Source organism: Triticum urartu, chromosome 1A (genome assembly GCF_056163025.1).
Source record: "Triticum urartu cultivar PI428250 chromosome 1A, HENAU_Tu73, whole genome shotgun sequence".
In the NCBI taxonomy this organism is placed as follows: Eukaryota; Viridiplantae; Streptophyta; class Magnoliopsida; order Poales; family Poaceae; genus Triticum; species Triticum urartu.
In genome coordinates, this window is record NC_141873.1 from 34,205,057 (window position 1) to 34,221,881 (window position 16,825).

A 16,825-nucleotide genomic window follows, 5' to 3' on the forward strand; every position below is an offset into this window, starting at 1 on the left:
CTTTGTTGGTGGCTTTTGTTGTTGTTTCTTGGTCTTTATGGACTAACTATAGTAAATTCATTATTGAGCACATTTTTAGCTTAGCCTACTGTCTCTCTTTTCAAACTGATTGTCATATTACAAAAACGCAGACGGTCGCTAAAGCGTGAGACACCCATGATGTGGAGCTCAAGATCAATCTTCTATCGCTTCCATGGCATTGATGAGTCGCTTGTTTCACCTTTTATCCCTAGTTTACTAGCATTTGTGGCATGCGTGCCCTACCATTGACATGTTGGCCTTGTAACAACTCTAGTTTATGTTTGAACCTATTATACTGTTGAAGCATGTGTATGTATGACTTGCTCTGTTATGTTTTGGTTTTCCTTAGAGCATCTTCAAGAGACTCCTTTTTCCAATAAATTATTGGGAGCTTCTAGAGAACCACTCCTCACTATTTAGGAAAATTGGGCCTCTCCCAATACTCACCCAATAAGTGGCATGTCAGCACACCACCCGAGTAACCTGTCAGAACACCATGTCGCCATCCGGACCACCACGCCATCGCGGCGGATGCCGGACCACTACGCCATCGACGTCACGGTCACAAGATCACCATGCCACCTCCGCTGCAGGTCGCCAAACTATCGTGAAACCACCGTCGTGGGTTGTCGGACCCTCGCTATCGTCACTGGACCACAACGCAATCACCAAAAGCCACCCACCGCATGTCGCTGGACCACCGTCGTGGCTACCCACCGTGGTCACCGCTCATTGACAAGTGGGCCACATATGTTAGATTTTGTATTACCTAATTGTCTGTGCATAGAATGGGGCATACATATTCTAGTGGTTCAACATCAAATCGTGTCTGCCATATATACCTTACAACGACCATATTCTAAGTTTTGATAAGATTTGATTTGATTTAAGTATTGGTAGGGGAAGGCAATGAAAATTTTGATTTAGTTGATGATCCGACAAGATTTGAATTGATTTTGGTATGGATAGAGAATGCAAGCAAAGTTTTAATTCAGTTCGGGTTTTGGTAACACTTGATTTGATTGAGTTAATGCAGGATATGGTGAAGAATTGACGTAAAAAAAAGAAAGTAGAACGAAGAAGAGATACGACGGACGGAGGCAAACGTACAACCACCAACTCTTCGGATTAAGAAAAAAATTACTCCCAAATAATTTGGAGTACGGTTTTGAGAAAACATCCAACTACAAATTTTTCCTAAATTATTGTGAGATCTTCAATAATTCTTTATTGTGAAGACGTGCTTAGTTGTGTTTGAGAAGTCATTATAAAGTCGGGCTATCGCCTTTTCTCAAAAAATTGAAGATACTACGACAATTGCCTTTTGCCGTGATAAAGTGGGGAATAGTAGAGAGAGAGACTCAGGCATTCGGCGATTCGCCGTAGCAACTTGCAGAGTAAAGTGAGAAGAGACAGAGCAATGGCGTCCTCGCCGCCGCCGCCGCCGCCGCCGCAGCCCCTCCCCACGCAGATCCCCCTTACCCCAAAGCCCGACCCCGACGCCCCGCAGTCCCCCAGCACCGTCCCGTCCACCGCCCTCATCCCCAAGCTCGAACCCATTGCTCTTACCCCCGAGCTCTGCGATCTTTATCGCCGGGAGCTCGAGCCCTCCCCCGACGGCCACCCGGACTTCGCCGGCCACCTCCACTTCACGCAGCAGCAGATCGACGCCGTCCCCGCCGACCGCCGCCTCGTCGTCTCCAATCCGCAACCCGAGCCCAGCCCACAAGGTTCCATTCCCCCCGCGCACTCCGACACATCCGTCTCCTCCTCTTCGTCGACCGCCAAGAAGCGCGCCCGCGGCGGCGAGATGGTGCGCGTCAATACCGTCACGCCTCAGGACCACATCCACTTCCGGTCCCTGGTCCGCCGCGCGCGCCTCACCTTCGAGGCGCTCCGCGGGATCTACCAGCGGGAGGAGTCGTACGACGGCGGCCCCCGCAACCGCTTCGACCTGCGCGCCTCCAGCAAGATGCTCTCCCGGGGCCTCTGGCTCTACCGGGACGTGCGCATCGTCGGGCCCATCCCCGGCGTCCTCGTCGGCGACGCCTTCCACTACCGCGCCGAGCTCTGCGTCGTCGGCCTCCACTGCACCCCGCAGGCCGGCATCGGCTACATCCCCGCCAGCCTCGTCAGCGAGGGCCACCCCGTCGCCACCAGCATCGTCTCCTCCGGCGGCTACCTCGACGACGAGGACAACGGCCAGGTCCTCGTATACAGCGGCAGCGGCGGCCGCCAGCGCAACCGCGTCGAGCACCACGCCGACCAGACGCTCGAGCGCGGCAACCTCGCGCTCCACTACAGCTGCCACTACGGCGTCGAGGTGCGGGTCATCCGCTGCCACGCCTGCGACTCCAGCCCCAGCCGCAAGGTGTACGTGTACGACGGCCTCTACAAGGCCGTCAGCTCCACCTACGAGCCGGGCAAGTCCGGCCGCCATGTCTGCAAGTACACGCTGGTGCGCATCCCCGGCCAGGAGGAGCTCGGCAGCAGCAACTGGTGCCTGGCCAAGGACATCAAGGACAAGCTGCTGGCCAACCAGGCCCTCCCGCCCGGCTACATCTCGCCGGACCTCTCCAACGGCAGGGAGGTGCTCCGCGTCCCCGTCTTCAACGGCGTGGACCACGAGAGCTCTCTCCTCGACTTCGACTACATTGCCCGTCCTGAATTTCCGTTGCCGCTGGTGAAGCAGCAGCACTGGGGCTGCCATTGCGTGACCTCGCCGTGCGGGCCCGAGTGCGGCTGCGTGATCAAGAACGGCGGCGGCGGCCCGGTGTACAATGAGGACGGTACCCTCGTCAGGGGCAGGCCGGTGGTGTACGAGTGCGGCGCGCTCTGCGGCTGCCCCATGAGCTGCGCGAACCGGGCGACCCAGCGCGGGATGAAGCACACACTGGAGGTGTTCCGGTCCATGGAGACCGAGTGGGGCGTCAGGACGCTCGACCTCATACAACCGGGCGCCTTCGTGTGCGAGTACAGCGGAGACGTCGTGGTCACCACCGGCGAGTGCGAGTTGGCCATGGACGAGGGCTCCATCATCGACCCAAAGAGGTTCCCCAAGAGATGGAGCGAGTGGGGGGATGCCTCTCCTGCACTCGTTGGGGATGATGATGACAAGGTGCCCCGCCCCCAATTCCCCCATTTCCAAGAGCCGGGCTATGTGCTCGACGTGTCCCGCAGGAGGAACTTGGCCAGCTACATCAGCCACAGCTGCACTCCCAATGTGTTCGTCCAGTACGTCGTCCGTGGCGGCGAAAACGAATCGTGCCCTCACCTCATGGTGTTCGCCATGGATGCCATCCCGCCCATGCGCGAGCTCAGCATCGACTACGGCATGGATGATCAGCAAATCTGTGCATGATGAGACGGTCCAGCGACGCCAGGTTCGACTCGATGGACTGAAGGTGCGCTGTCTGTGAAACTTAGAGACCAGTGGAAGGATTTTTTGGTAGCTAGTGTTCGTTAGCAGATATATATATATATATATATATATACTGCTTTTCACTTTTGCTGAAGGTTGAACCACCATTCCCCTGAATTGTGAAAGTGCAACAGAGGGGAGCCCCCTAGCTAGCTGTTGACATTAGTGCCTGTAGGCTGTAGGTTTTTACTTGCTAGCTGTTGGTACAATCTTAAGCAGGTTTATGTCCAAGAATTTAGTTTATCTTTTGCCTTGTCTGTGGCCTTATTATTTACAGTGCGCAAAAGCTTGAAACCATGGTCGCAGACACACTACAAATGAACCAACCTGTTTGCTGTTGAGTTGTTTGTAAGATGATGGTCAAGAAGAGCTGAAGTTTCTAGTCGGTCCATGTAGCGAAAATACAAAGGTGAACATGGGTGCACGCACCCATGTGCATAGTAAATTCATAAAAATACTAGAAAAAGGTATAAAAATTCTGAAATTTCGCGGTATGAAACTTAGTCGATCATTCTACTCACGTGTGAAATTTCATGGTGTTATGACACCCATGGTATTCTTAGTGAAGAAAGGACAAACGCGACCATACTATTCATTAAGCATTTTTTTTAATATACCTTCGATTTTGTCATTTTTGCCCAGATTACCACAGATATGATTTCTTCGTGAAACTTCATATGCGAGTATACCGGTTGACTATTTATATTAAAAATAAATTTTTATTTTTTTCTAGCATTTTTTGAATTTACTATTCATAAAGGGTGTGCACGCACCCATGTTCATCGAATCCCCGTCCATGTAGTCATGGGCTGACTGCAATCTCGAATAGGGTGGTTGGTTGGGGACGTGCCTTTTCTGATCCGAAGCTCACGTGAGCTCTGGCGAACAGTAAAATGAAAAGAAAAAAAATGTTTTGATGGGTTGTGAAGTTTCATCACCGTATGACATTCGTGAAAACGTGGCAAAAAAAATTTTAAATCGATGCTCCAAAATATACAACCCATCAAAATATTTATCAATGTTTGGCAAAAAAAAGTTTCAGTCTTTAATTTTATTTTACTGTTCAACGCTTTCGGGTTGGTTGGTTACTTGAACTGCTTTCATGTCCGGTGGGATGCTGCAGCTGGTGTTGAGTAGTAGTAGAGCTGGTTTCTCGTGTGTCTCCACCGCATGAAAGTATTTCCGACGAAATTTAAATTAAAACCACAACGAGTAATTTGGAACGGAGGGAGTAGTTGCCAGTACACACGTGTTTCAGAAAGATTGCAGTGAAGCCACGTGATGTGTGCTTGGAGATTCAGGACACTGGCACTCTACCCTGTACGTATTCATTTTCGTTTCAGCCTTGAATTCATCTGTTCAGTACACTATCGTACCAAGAAGAGAGAACCTTTTGAGCGGTCACGCGCGAGCTTATCACGTTTTAGAACTAAAATACAAAATGCTTTTAGAAACTGGATTCTACTAGCTGTGAACCTTAAGTTTCTCTAGTAATCTCGTGTATTTCCTTCATTGAGGGCTAGGCAGAGAATCCAGGAATTTGAAAAGTATTAGTCGTAGTAGTTGTAATTAATTTTTTGTAATCTGTGCATCCTCTCGTTTGACTCTTTCATCCGGCATTTCTAAATTTCTTGACTCCCTTTTTCATGCATTCACGTCTCAATCTTCCCATTCTCATACATGCACAATTAAATGTTTCTTTCAATTGTGTTTTTTGAGGGCACATGACAGGCTCGTTCCCACAACCTCAAACATAACGTTGGTCTATCACGGTGTGTCTTGGTCGTGATGCAGCTCCTTAACCGCCCTATGCACCTGTATGGAGGGAGTACGTGCAATTCATATTAATATTAGCAATATATTGATTACATTGCACACTAATATTTGCCAAGATCATAATTACATGTTGATATTAGGTAATATATAATAAATTGGTTAGCGCTACCTCTAACATAATGTATGTTATTAATTAGGTGGGGATGCCATTCTTTATTTTTTTTGACCTGGGGAGGATGTTATTATTGTTATTGTTAAACACCGAAACAATATAGACCATTTGATAGACGCGGTTTAACGGGTGAGATGTGTTGGATCTCCACAACTCATTTTTTTTTTGTGTCAATATGGATGCTTTGCCCATTGATGCTAAAACTGAGCATCCATATCATGAGTCATTTTGTTACTCTCACCAACAAATGAATACACAATGACTTCAAATAGACTCCGATTTGATATGTTGTGTTGCTTCACAGTGGTTTGCTTTTTGCGTCCGAGTTGTCGTGACTCAGTAATTGACACACACAGGTTGCCTTTGACAGCCATGCGCTTCACACTATTCCCCCCTTTCATTATCATTATATATACAAAATTTCAAGTGCTGAATTTTTTTTTTGAAAAGGAGGAATACCCCCGGCCTCTGCATCTGGACGATGCATACGGCCACTTTATTGATTATTAACACAAGACCTTACAAAGTCGTACAACAGTAAGACCAAAGCCACCATCTTCGCAACCTCTGTCGCTACTCCTATCTGACTGATGAAGGGGCGCTGATGGTTTGGGCCTAATATCAAACAGACCTCGCAGCCAAACCTAACATCTGAGACCTGAGATCCCAACCAGGACTCCTTCCGGGTATGGGCACCCACCAGTCCGGCGTGCTCGTCAACCAGGCCCCCTGCCGGGTATGAGGCCGCCGCAGCCACGTACCATCAATCCATCTTCAGAGTTGAACTGTTGCATGAACCGTGCCAGGCCTCACTGCCATCGACGCCACCATGAAGCCAGACAGCGCCACCATCCTGCACTCGTCCATCATCACACGCCCACCGGCGAGACCCCCGCTGCTCCATGTCGCTGAGACCCGCCGTTGTCGACGTGCCAGATGCCACGCCGCTCCTCCTCTTGTCCCCTCCAGCCAACACTTGCTCCAAAACGATGCCCCCAGGAGGGAGAACGACATCGAAACGTCGCCATCGTCCGATCCGGTAGATCCAGATCAAGGAGTTTCCCCCGGAGTCTTTTGATCAGGTTGACGTGACCTACAACGACGATGCCTCGAGAAGGGAACGACGTCCGAGACGCCGCCATCGTCCGCCATGACCGCAGTCTGACGCGATTTTCACCGGAGGCCACGGCGTCTCGATCTCGTGGTTGGCTGGAACGGAGCCCTCCGCCGAACCGGTGACGTTGCCGCCGATCCGATCCCACCGCCGTGCGACGCCCCGATGGAGAACCCGATCTAGATCGAAGACGACCTCGACCGAAACCCTGCCACCAGCACCGCCACACCGCGCCACCTCCTCCTAGCCCAGTCGCCGCCGGATCCAGCCGTCCTCGCCTCCGGGAGACCAGCCGGACATGCCCCGCCGCCGCCCGCGCCGCGCGGGCTTCGCCCGGCGGGCGCACTCCGGCGGCGGCGAGGGGGAGGCGACGCTGGGGAGGCGACGGCGGCGGCGGCCGATCGATCTCCCGAGGCGCGCGCGGAGCGCGCCGCGGGAGCGGGAGGTGCGGGAGCGGGAGGTCATGTACTTTTGATGGCGTAGTACACATATAATTACATACCTGGATGGATGAAGTCAAGTGCTGAATGTGTAGTGACTCATTTGTTGGTAGGATGAGACGCTATGTGAAATGCTGGCGTGCTAAAAAGGCATGGGCAAAACAAACACAAAGTCATCAACAACACGGAAAGTAAATAAAAACAAGAAATTTTTCGCAGACCATCACCTAACCCATTTGTCGCAGAGCATAATGAGCGATTTCCACATAGAGATGCCTCGCGACAAATTTCAATTTTACGGGGAACCAAAAAATACAAAAATGTATGAACTTTTTAATCAAGTACACAAATTGTGATAACAGTTAACATGTTCTTGCGAGATGTGCAAAATCAAAACATGTTGATATGTTATATGAATTTATTTTGATGTTTTTTTAGTCAATCTGCATGATATACTGAAGGCGCCATGAACCGGCACAATCAGTAGCAGGCACTATGACTAGTGTCGAATTCAGCGAATAAGTGATGCAACATGTGTCCCCCCCCACCCCCCCCCCCCCCACCCCCCCATATTATATACACTAGCTAAATACCGTGTGTTGCTACAAAATGGAAGACATTGAGTCAAGATACTTCTGTTATGAGCATGATTGTCAAGCTAAATTATTTACCGCCCCAGGATACACATTGATCCTCATCTATGAGAACCACCATGACCTAATTAGCTGCTTCATTTTATATGTACTTACATTTTTTTTCCAATCAACATCATGAAAATGGATATATTACCATGTAAGTGAGCCATGCGGCTCGGGGTAAACAATGAACAAGAGTACAGGGGGTACATACATGAGAGAGGGGAAGGATTATGCACGCGGCCACACTAGAGCGTCGGGTGGCCCGCAAAGCAGTCAAGCCACACGTCCATTTGACACGCTAGGTTGTTACTTGCTTAGACCGATAAATAGACTTCCATTTGACATGCTAGGTTGCTTTTCGGTACATTTTCCTTTTGGGTCGAAGGTATGGGGGTTGGTTGGATTAGAGCCTAGATGCCAAGCGAAAAATTTGGCGTTGACCAAGTGCCCAGTGCCTGTTTGGACGGGGGCCAATTAATTGGCTCGCTCGGGCTGCCCGGGGTGGTTCTCCAGTTTATTCTTTTGCCAACTCTTTGGTGAGACGTGGGCAGCTGGATGGTCTGTGAATTTTTGGGTCCGCTGGTAGTTTTGTAGGGCAGCGAAGGTGACATTCAAGCGCACCCATAGTGACTTAACACAACCGGAAGCAGGTGATACACCCGATATTGCCTTCGACAAATGTGCGTTTGAGACAATTTAGCCCTTTCATTATCTATCCATACTAGTAAATGTGTACATGTAATGCACATTAAAATTAGGAAGGAAAAAAGGTGGTAAGCAATCCAAACTACTCAAAAAGATTAGGAAGAAAATTAATTGCATTTTTATATTCAGTAATATATCAATTAAGCATTAATAATATGATTAGCACACATATGTTGATATATTAATTGCATGCTAAATATGTTGAGCGCTCTTCATTAGAGCAATCTAGGTTGTTGGATTAACATGGTTTGATGACCGAGATTAATTGGATGAGCCCCTTTGGATTATTTTTTTCAATATTGGTATAGATATATACTCCTTCCATCCATATATATAGGGTCTAATACATTTTTCAAGATTGTCTTTGACTATTGATAAGATTAAATAATATATGAGATGTATAATGTGAAAATTATATCATTAGAAGCTTCCTCCATGCATGAATTTGAATGCGTGATTTGTGTAACCTGTATGTCATATATTATTGCTCTATCATGTGGTCTAAATTTGCCTCGAAAAACACATTAGGCCCAATATATATATGTGGATGGAAGGAGTACATATCTCTCTACTATTAGAGGGAGTTGGTCGTTCGGTTCCTCGCCTCCAGGGTTTCCCTCCCACTACGATAGCTCCAACATATTTTAGTCGGCCCCTCTCAATCAAGTAATCTATATCTATCTATATCTATACCAATATAAAAAGACCCAAAGGGGCAGATCCAACTGATCTCGGCCATCGAACTAAGTCAATCCAACGACCTAGACTGCTCCAATGGCGAGCGTTAAACGTATTTAACATGCAATTAATAGCATACCAAATATTGCACTAATCACACGATTACATAAATAATAGCATACCTAATATACGCGTGCAATTAATATATTGCCTAAATATTAACGTGCATTGCACATGCGCATTTACTATAACTTGCAAAAATCTGAACGGAATCATAACTTTCCTTTCATTCTCAACGATCCCTCTCAATCAAGTAATAACTTGCAAAAATTTGAACGGAGCATGACTTTCCTTTCCTCACATAGATCCTCTCATCCCTACTGAAAAATCTTTATTATTAAATGGGAGTTGATCGTTCGCTTCCTCGCCTTTGGGATTCCCCTCCCTAATATGATCGCTCACACATATCTCAGCCGATCCCTATCAATCAAGTAATAACTTACAATATTTTGAAAGGAATCATAACTTCTCTTTCCTTCTCAACCAAGTAATACTCCATCCATAAAGAAATATAAGAGTGTTTAGAATACTAAAGTAGTGATCTAAATACTCTTATATTTCTTTACAGAGGGAGTAACTTGCAAAAAATTGAATGGATTATAACTTTCCTTTCCACGGCAGAGATCCTCTCATCCATGCTAAAAAAAGCAATTGCGACACACAAATACATGAATCATCCCAGCGAGGAACACCGCCCATCCGTTGATCCGCTGATGGGCATTGATACATGGAGAGAGAAGAAAAAGAATAAAAATCTGATCCATATCTTCCTTCGATATGAGAGAGAGAGAGAGAACGAGAGAGAGAGAGAGAGTTTCAAAGGGAGGACCCCAATAACTGGTTGACGGCAACTCTGGGGAGGAGCTTAATACTCCCCAGAGTGAGCGAATCGTTCGGCCTGAAAAGGACAAGTTATTGAACGATTTCGTACGCTGATATATACTCCCTCCGTCTGAAAAAGCTTGTCAGCGCGAACCATGGGCCAAAAAATGCTACTGTCTCTCCCAACAAATAAAGGGAAAACGAAAGGCCTAAAGCACCGGGCCAAAAAACATTCCTAAAAAATAATCAAGGAAGTTCATGCTACACAACAGTAAAGTTGCCATGCTCTAGTGAATAAAACTACCATATATATTTGAAAAGATCAAGTGTATTATAACTAATGCACAAAAAGATTTGCCATGCTTGTACAAAATGTTATATTACAACAAGTTAAAAAAATGCAAGATGTTGAAAAATACACTTCATGGCAATTGATGTGCAAAAGTTTTGCACATGATATGGGACTAAAAAGTACTAGTGAGTTTTTGAATTTGAAACATGGGAAGAAATAACACTAGTGATGGTACTCGGACGAAGGTGCCACAGTATGTTATTTGCCGGGCCAACAAAAAATGTAGGTAAGAACGAATACTACACACCAGGGCCGCTCACAGGCTTGTGTAATCATCCGCGTTAGGGCTTCTAATGCCTCCCATCGGCACTGCTGCCGGTCTACCTCGTCCCCTATGGTTTTAGGGCCATGGAGGCGTGGTGGATCCAAAAAATGTTCAAAAAATGAGAATTTTGAAAAAGTTCATGGAGCAAAAAAAATGTACCTGATTTCAAATAATGTTCACAAAATTAAAAAAAATGCTCGTGATTTTAAAAAATGCTAGTGAATTTGGATATTGATGAACATTTTTTAAAATTACGGTGAATAAATTTTGAATATGACAAACATTTTTAGATGAAATGGACGACTTTTTTCAAATTCTATGATCAAAATTTGAATTTGATGAACTTTTTTAGAAACCGATGAAGAAAGTTTGAAACTGATGAGATTTTTTTTGAAAACAATAAACTTATTTTAAATACTATGAACACATTTTGAATTTTGATTAATATTTTTTAAATCCCAATGAACAAAAAACCAATTTGATGAACATTTTTTGAATAGAATGAACAAAAAAATGTTCGTGAATGTGAAAAACCATATTTGCAAAAGGGTGTGAAAAATAAAAGAAAGACAAAGGGAAAGAAAAAGGAAAAGAAAAAAACGAAAATAAGGAAAAACGAAATGAAAAAAAAAGAAGTAAAATGGGATCCAGCGCGTCAGGGGGGTACACGCACCCTTGCTCGGGCGGCGCCTTACATGCTGAATAGGAAGTGTCGTCTTGATTCCAGAGAGACAGACCAAAATCACTAATTAAACAGCACTCTTTGTAAAGGTCACTCTCATTTTCCCTAGTTTTATATCTTAAATCGTGCGTCCAAACATCAAACCATTTCCATCGTTGGAATCCTCGCGTCGAGATCTTCCAAATTAGATCTCATGTTGATAGGTTTTGACGAATTTTTTTCACAAAAAATAGATAAAAACCAGTGCCTGTGACTGAAGCAAAACCGTGCATCTCACAAAAGGAAAAACAAAACATTTTTTCCTTTTCCGAGAGGCACTTCTCATGGAAGCAAAACTGTGCCTATGACGGAAGGAAAAAAAGAGGAAACACATTTTTTTTTCCGAGAGGCATGGCCATGCCTTTCGTGGAAGTAAAACCATACCTCACATGGAAGAAGAAAAATGAGCTTTTTTCATATCCAAGAGGTACGGCCGGCCTCTTGCAAAAGCAAAAAGTGCCTCTAACAAAAGAGAAAATGTGTTTTTTCATTTCCAAGAGGCACTGTCGGAAGCAAAAGGAAAAAAGAAACGCCTTTTTTCGTTTTGTATGCCTCTCGCGGAAGCAAAAAAGACGTGTGTTTTTGCAAATTTTCTCCTTAAATGTTCTTTTGTCGAAAAGCTAAGAAAAATACTCCCTCTGTAAAGAAATATAAAAGTGTTTAGATCACTACACTACTCTAGTGATCTAAATGCTTTTATATTTCTTTGTAGAGGAAGTACCATCTAAAAAGCTAGAAACGCGTGCAAAAAAAACAAATCTGAAGGGAGCGCTCAGACCGCGGCACGTGGCGGCGGCTGAGAGCGCGCCAGGTCAGCCCACCCCAAGTGTCCCTTCAGATAGACCGTTCACTTGCCTGAACCGGCGTGGCAATGGGCCAGCCCACTGCCGCTATTCGTTCAATCGTTTTTCATTCTTTCCTTTCGTTCGTTCTTTCACTCGATCTCATTTTTCTTTTTCTTTCCATTTTTATTTTTACACTTTTTGTATTTTCCAAAAATTATTCCAAAATACAGATATTTCAGAAAAATACTTAAGATTGAATAATGTGTGTGCAGTGCTAAAACAAGTGTTGGTGAAAAAATGTTGACAGTATCTGAAAAAATGTTTGTGCAGTGCTAAAACACGTTAGTGCAACTATAAAAAAAATGTTGATGGCATCTGAAAAAAAATCATTACTTATTTCAGAAAACCATTTCAACACTTATTTTAAGAAAAACTTTTAACACATATTCGAGCAACAATGTTGAAAAACATGTGTTTTTAAAATAATGTTTTATCATCTATTTGAAAATTTTACAACCTATATAAAATAAAATTTCAGTTGTATACAAAATATGTAGAAATGTGTGTGCCACAAAGTAGATATCGAAACATGTATGTAAAAAAATGTTAATCATTGTATTTAAAAATGGTAATCATGTATTTAAAACTTGTTAGACATGTATAAAAAATATTCTTGATTTATACAAAAATGTAAACATCAAAATATACATTTTAAGTATATGTTAATCATGTATTTTTTAACTCTTGAACATGCATAAAAATAATGTTTCATATGTATTCGAATAATGTACAAGGTGTATGGGAAACAATTAGAGATTACAACATATATAATGAAAAATAGACATAAAAAGTATAAGTTTACAAATATGTTAATCATGTATTGAGAAAAATGTTAAAGGTGTAGATAAAAAATGTTCTTGATGTATACGAGAAATGTTGAATGTGTACTGGAAAAAAGCATGTGTTGAACATAATAAAAACTGATGAAAATCAACAAAATCATAAGGAAAAAACTAATAAGAACAAAAAAAGCATAAAGAAAATAAAAACCAAAGAAAACCAATGCAAAATATGAACCAGCAAAGAACAATGAAGAAAAAACAAAGAAAGCAAAACTAGTGAAAATTGAGAAAGAACAAAAAAAAAGCAAAGAAAGAAAATCAGTAAGCACCATGAAAGAAACAAGAAAACCGATAAAAGCAAAGACAAACAAAACTGAAGAAAAACCAATGAAGAAACAAAAGAAAGCAAAAAAGGAAAAAAAAACTAGAGGAACCAGTATATCCACCAAGCGAGGGAGCGATATGAAGGTAGCAAATGGAGCGACCAATCTAAGCTAATAGACCGGCTTGATACGTGCGCTTCAAGTGAGAGGAATGCTATACTTACTACAAGAGAGATATAGCATTCGCGCGTGCCCTGATGCTTATTTATGTCAAAGAGACGGCCGGACAAACATGCATCCTCCGACTGGGCCAGCCTATCTTGCGTCTAGCGACCCGAGTCCAGTAGCCAGTTGTCTATAGAGGATCCTTTTTTCTAGCATTTTAATTATTTTCATTTTTAAATATGGAATAATATATTTTTATAGTTTGATGTTTTTTCAAAGATAACTTTTTTTTTCTTTCAAATATTAGAATATTTTTTGTAAACGTGAACATGTTTTCACAGTTCTGATGTTTTTACACAGAAGCATTTTTCAAAGTTTGCGACTTTTTGGGAACGCCAAAGCATTTTTCAAAGTCTGATCTATCTCTATGTTTGTAGTGCGCACCAACCCTTTTCCAAAATGGCCCGTGTTGTGTTCAGGGCTTTGCAAGACGAACCGTGTTGCGCTCCGTCGAACCGTTTCCTAATGTTCATGTAAAACAACGTCTCCGCTACAACGTGGTCTATGTTTCAACCGTCTCGGCTGCTACCCCGTCCTTTGCAGCATGCCTTGTGTTGTGACTACACATTGGCCATGTTGCAATTTCGGGCTGAGCTGCCACACACGTGTCACACGCCTCACGCTACCCTCGTTCTTTGCAACATGAGCCATGTTGCAAGCATAGGCTCAACTCCCACACGGCCACACGACTCAGTTGAGTGCTAGTCCTTTTCTAAAAGAAAATCCTTTCTGGTAGTATTATCATAGTGGAGGAACATCGTATATATATCTACTATACTGAAGTGTGTACTTTGAAATAAATAGAGACACGCGTTGCAGCTATGCCCATCCAGATTTAGGTGCACACGTCCATAATTAGCCCGCGGAGGCCGGGTGCCGCCTAAGCATGCATGCAGAGGATAAAATGGACCCATCCATGGAGCTCACCGGCCGGACGTCCCTCGTTCTGTCCAACTAATTAGTACGCGCGTTTCTGTTCGACACACGTACCTGCGCAGGCGCGGCGCGGGGATCGATGAAGGCCAACGGCAGCAAGAGCATGTCGGCGTCCCTGACGTGTAACCTGGCGCCCAGCCGCGGCGACGACGGACCGCCGCAGCCGCAGACGGCCACCTGCTGCACGGCGCTGCAGCGGGGCTTCCCGGCGGACGGGAAGCCGACGCAGTCGCGGTTCGCCCCGGTGAGGACGCCCGGCTCGGCGGCCATGATGCTGAACGCCGGCGACAACGGCCCTATAGAGGAGGAGGAGCCGGAGGAGGGGGAGGGGCAGGCGCAGCAGCAGCAGCAGAAGCAGGCCACGACGCCTACGAAGAGGGCGGCGGCGGCGACCAAGACGATGATCAAGAAGATGGTGCGCAAGTGCAAGTCGTCGGTGGCGGACGTGGACGTGGCGCGGCTCGGCGACGGGGCCCCGCAGACGCCGCGTCTCCGGCGCAGCGGCGCCATCCGCCGGGACTGGAGCTTCGAGGACCTCCGCGGCGGCAACAACGCCGCCTAGGCACCTGTAAAAGCCATGCATGATCCCACAGTTCGAATCAAGATCGACATGCATGCAATGCAAGCGTGTGTGACTGCCCAGCCAGGCAGCTTTGATCCGACTGGCCTGCGTCAATGCTGACAGTATACAACAAATTTGATCATGGTAAAAGATTCTCCATTCGGTTAACAACAAATTTCTCTGCGTGGGGTAGTGGCTCGAGTATATATGTCATGTATATCTGTATAGTGCAAGGTAACTGTTCTCTACGGTGCAATGTACATATGAATGTCATTCATTGTTGCGAATAATCGTCCATTCTTCATACCCAACTTGCTAGGGACCAAAGGTTGTTGTTGTTGTTGAAATCCCAAAAAAAATAAAAAATGCAAACATACCTTTGGGCCTTTCGGCACCAGTATCTCGTTGGACGTTATCTTGCTCTCATTGACGTCTGGGCCAAGGAATTCGCCCGAAGTCGACTGCCGGTTTGCCAAAATAGCATGCGCTTTGCCGATTGTTTGTATTGATGACCACAATTAAAGCCAACCTCAAAAGATGGAGACAATCATCTTTGTGCATATTTGTAGTGGTTTCACCCCGGGCTTGACGCGACGTAGATCTAGTTATTACCATCTCCCCGGGAGAACTTGGAGAAACATGCCACCTCCATAAGGTATAATGTCAACTAGCACAAGTACAAGGCCCACATCATGACATCCTTGCACGCATTGCTCCTCAGAGCTGAAATTCCATTCACTTATCGATGGTGGTGACTGAACAGCCGTCGAGACAAAAGACCAAATGAGAAGGATTTAATTCTGGAAGACGTCGCCGATCCACCATGTTCATGAAGTCACAAACACCACCCCCAAGCTCCAACATATCACCATGGCACCGTTAGGAAAGCTTTCAAAGCCAAACAACCAAGGATAAACAACATAGTGTGATGTATAGCATCTCTACAATTGAAACAAAATGATTGCCCTTGAAACCAAACTGTAGGACCACTTCAGCCTTGATAACGCTAGTGTCGATGCCTATGCAGAGGTCAAATAGATGGACAGTCACCCAATTCGGCCTAAATGGGTCAAATGTGCAGTGGTCCATTTACATTTTTGTACTTTTAGATAAAAGAAATATATTAATTAAGTATTTAGAAAATTCTATAAATGTTTATAAAATATTTTGTTAAAGTAAATTAAATATTTATAAAAATATCACAAAGAAATTATTAAAAAAAATTGGTGCGTATATATAAAATGTTCAATGTGTATTTAGGAAACAATATTCGCTGTATTTTCAAAACGTTGTCGTACATTAAAAAAGACACTAGAAAAGTTCAATGTATATTAGAAAAATGTTCAATACATATTTGTAAAGTGTTCATTGTACATTTTGAAAGAAAATAATGTACAGAAAAAATATAAAATCAAAACACAGAAAATGAAAAAACAGAATAAACAAGAAGAAACCAGGAAAAAAGAAGAAGGAAACCCAACAAGTCAAATAAAAAGAAAAAGAAACCTGCTGAAAATCGGATGAAACAAAAAACCGAAAAACAATCTAACTTAACATTTTCCACGCGCGACCTTGGGCCGGCCAAGGTGCGGGGCGGGTCTCCCTTGTGTTTTTTCGTTTCTTTCTATTTTTTGTTTTGTTTCTTTTTTCCTACTTTTAAAAATCTAGACATTTATAAAAAAATATAGAACTTCAAAGAGATGTGAACTGCCAGGAAAATAATTTCACAAAATTCAAAAATATTTACGGATTCAGATATGTTCACAAATACTAAAAAATGATCCTTTTTTTCAATTTTGATGAAAAAATCGCATTTATTAAGAACATGTTTTTAGTTTTGATGACCATGCTTATATTCGATCAACAAATTTTAAAATTCATTAACATTCATTTTAATTAAAAAATTGTATTCGAGAACATTTTTAGAATCTTATGAACATATTTGGATATGATTAATTTTTTTAGTT

At 44.1% G+C, this 16,825-nt stretch overlaps 1 protein-coding gene and 1 pseudogene across 1 annotated transcript; both read left to right on the forward strand.

Annotated features, from left to right (window-relative positions):
• Positions 1-1,350: 1,350 nt before the first annotated feature.
• LOC147988795 (histone-lysine N-methyltransferase family member SUVH9 pseudogene) lies at positions 1,351-3,685 on the forward strand (annotated as a pseudogene).
• A 10,587-nt stretch (positions 3,686-14,272) lies between these two features.
• Positions 14,273-15,162, forward strand: LOC125532636 (uncharacterized). Its single transcript, XM_048696623.2, has one exon. The coding sequence runs from the start codon at positions 14,376-14,378 to the stop codon at positions 14,856-14,858; it is 483 nt and encodes a 160-aa protein (XP_048552580.1). The 5' UTR covers positions 14,273-14,375; the 3' UTR covers positions 14,859-15,162.
• Positions 15,163-16,825: the final 1,663 nt, after the last annotated feature.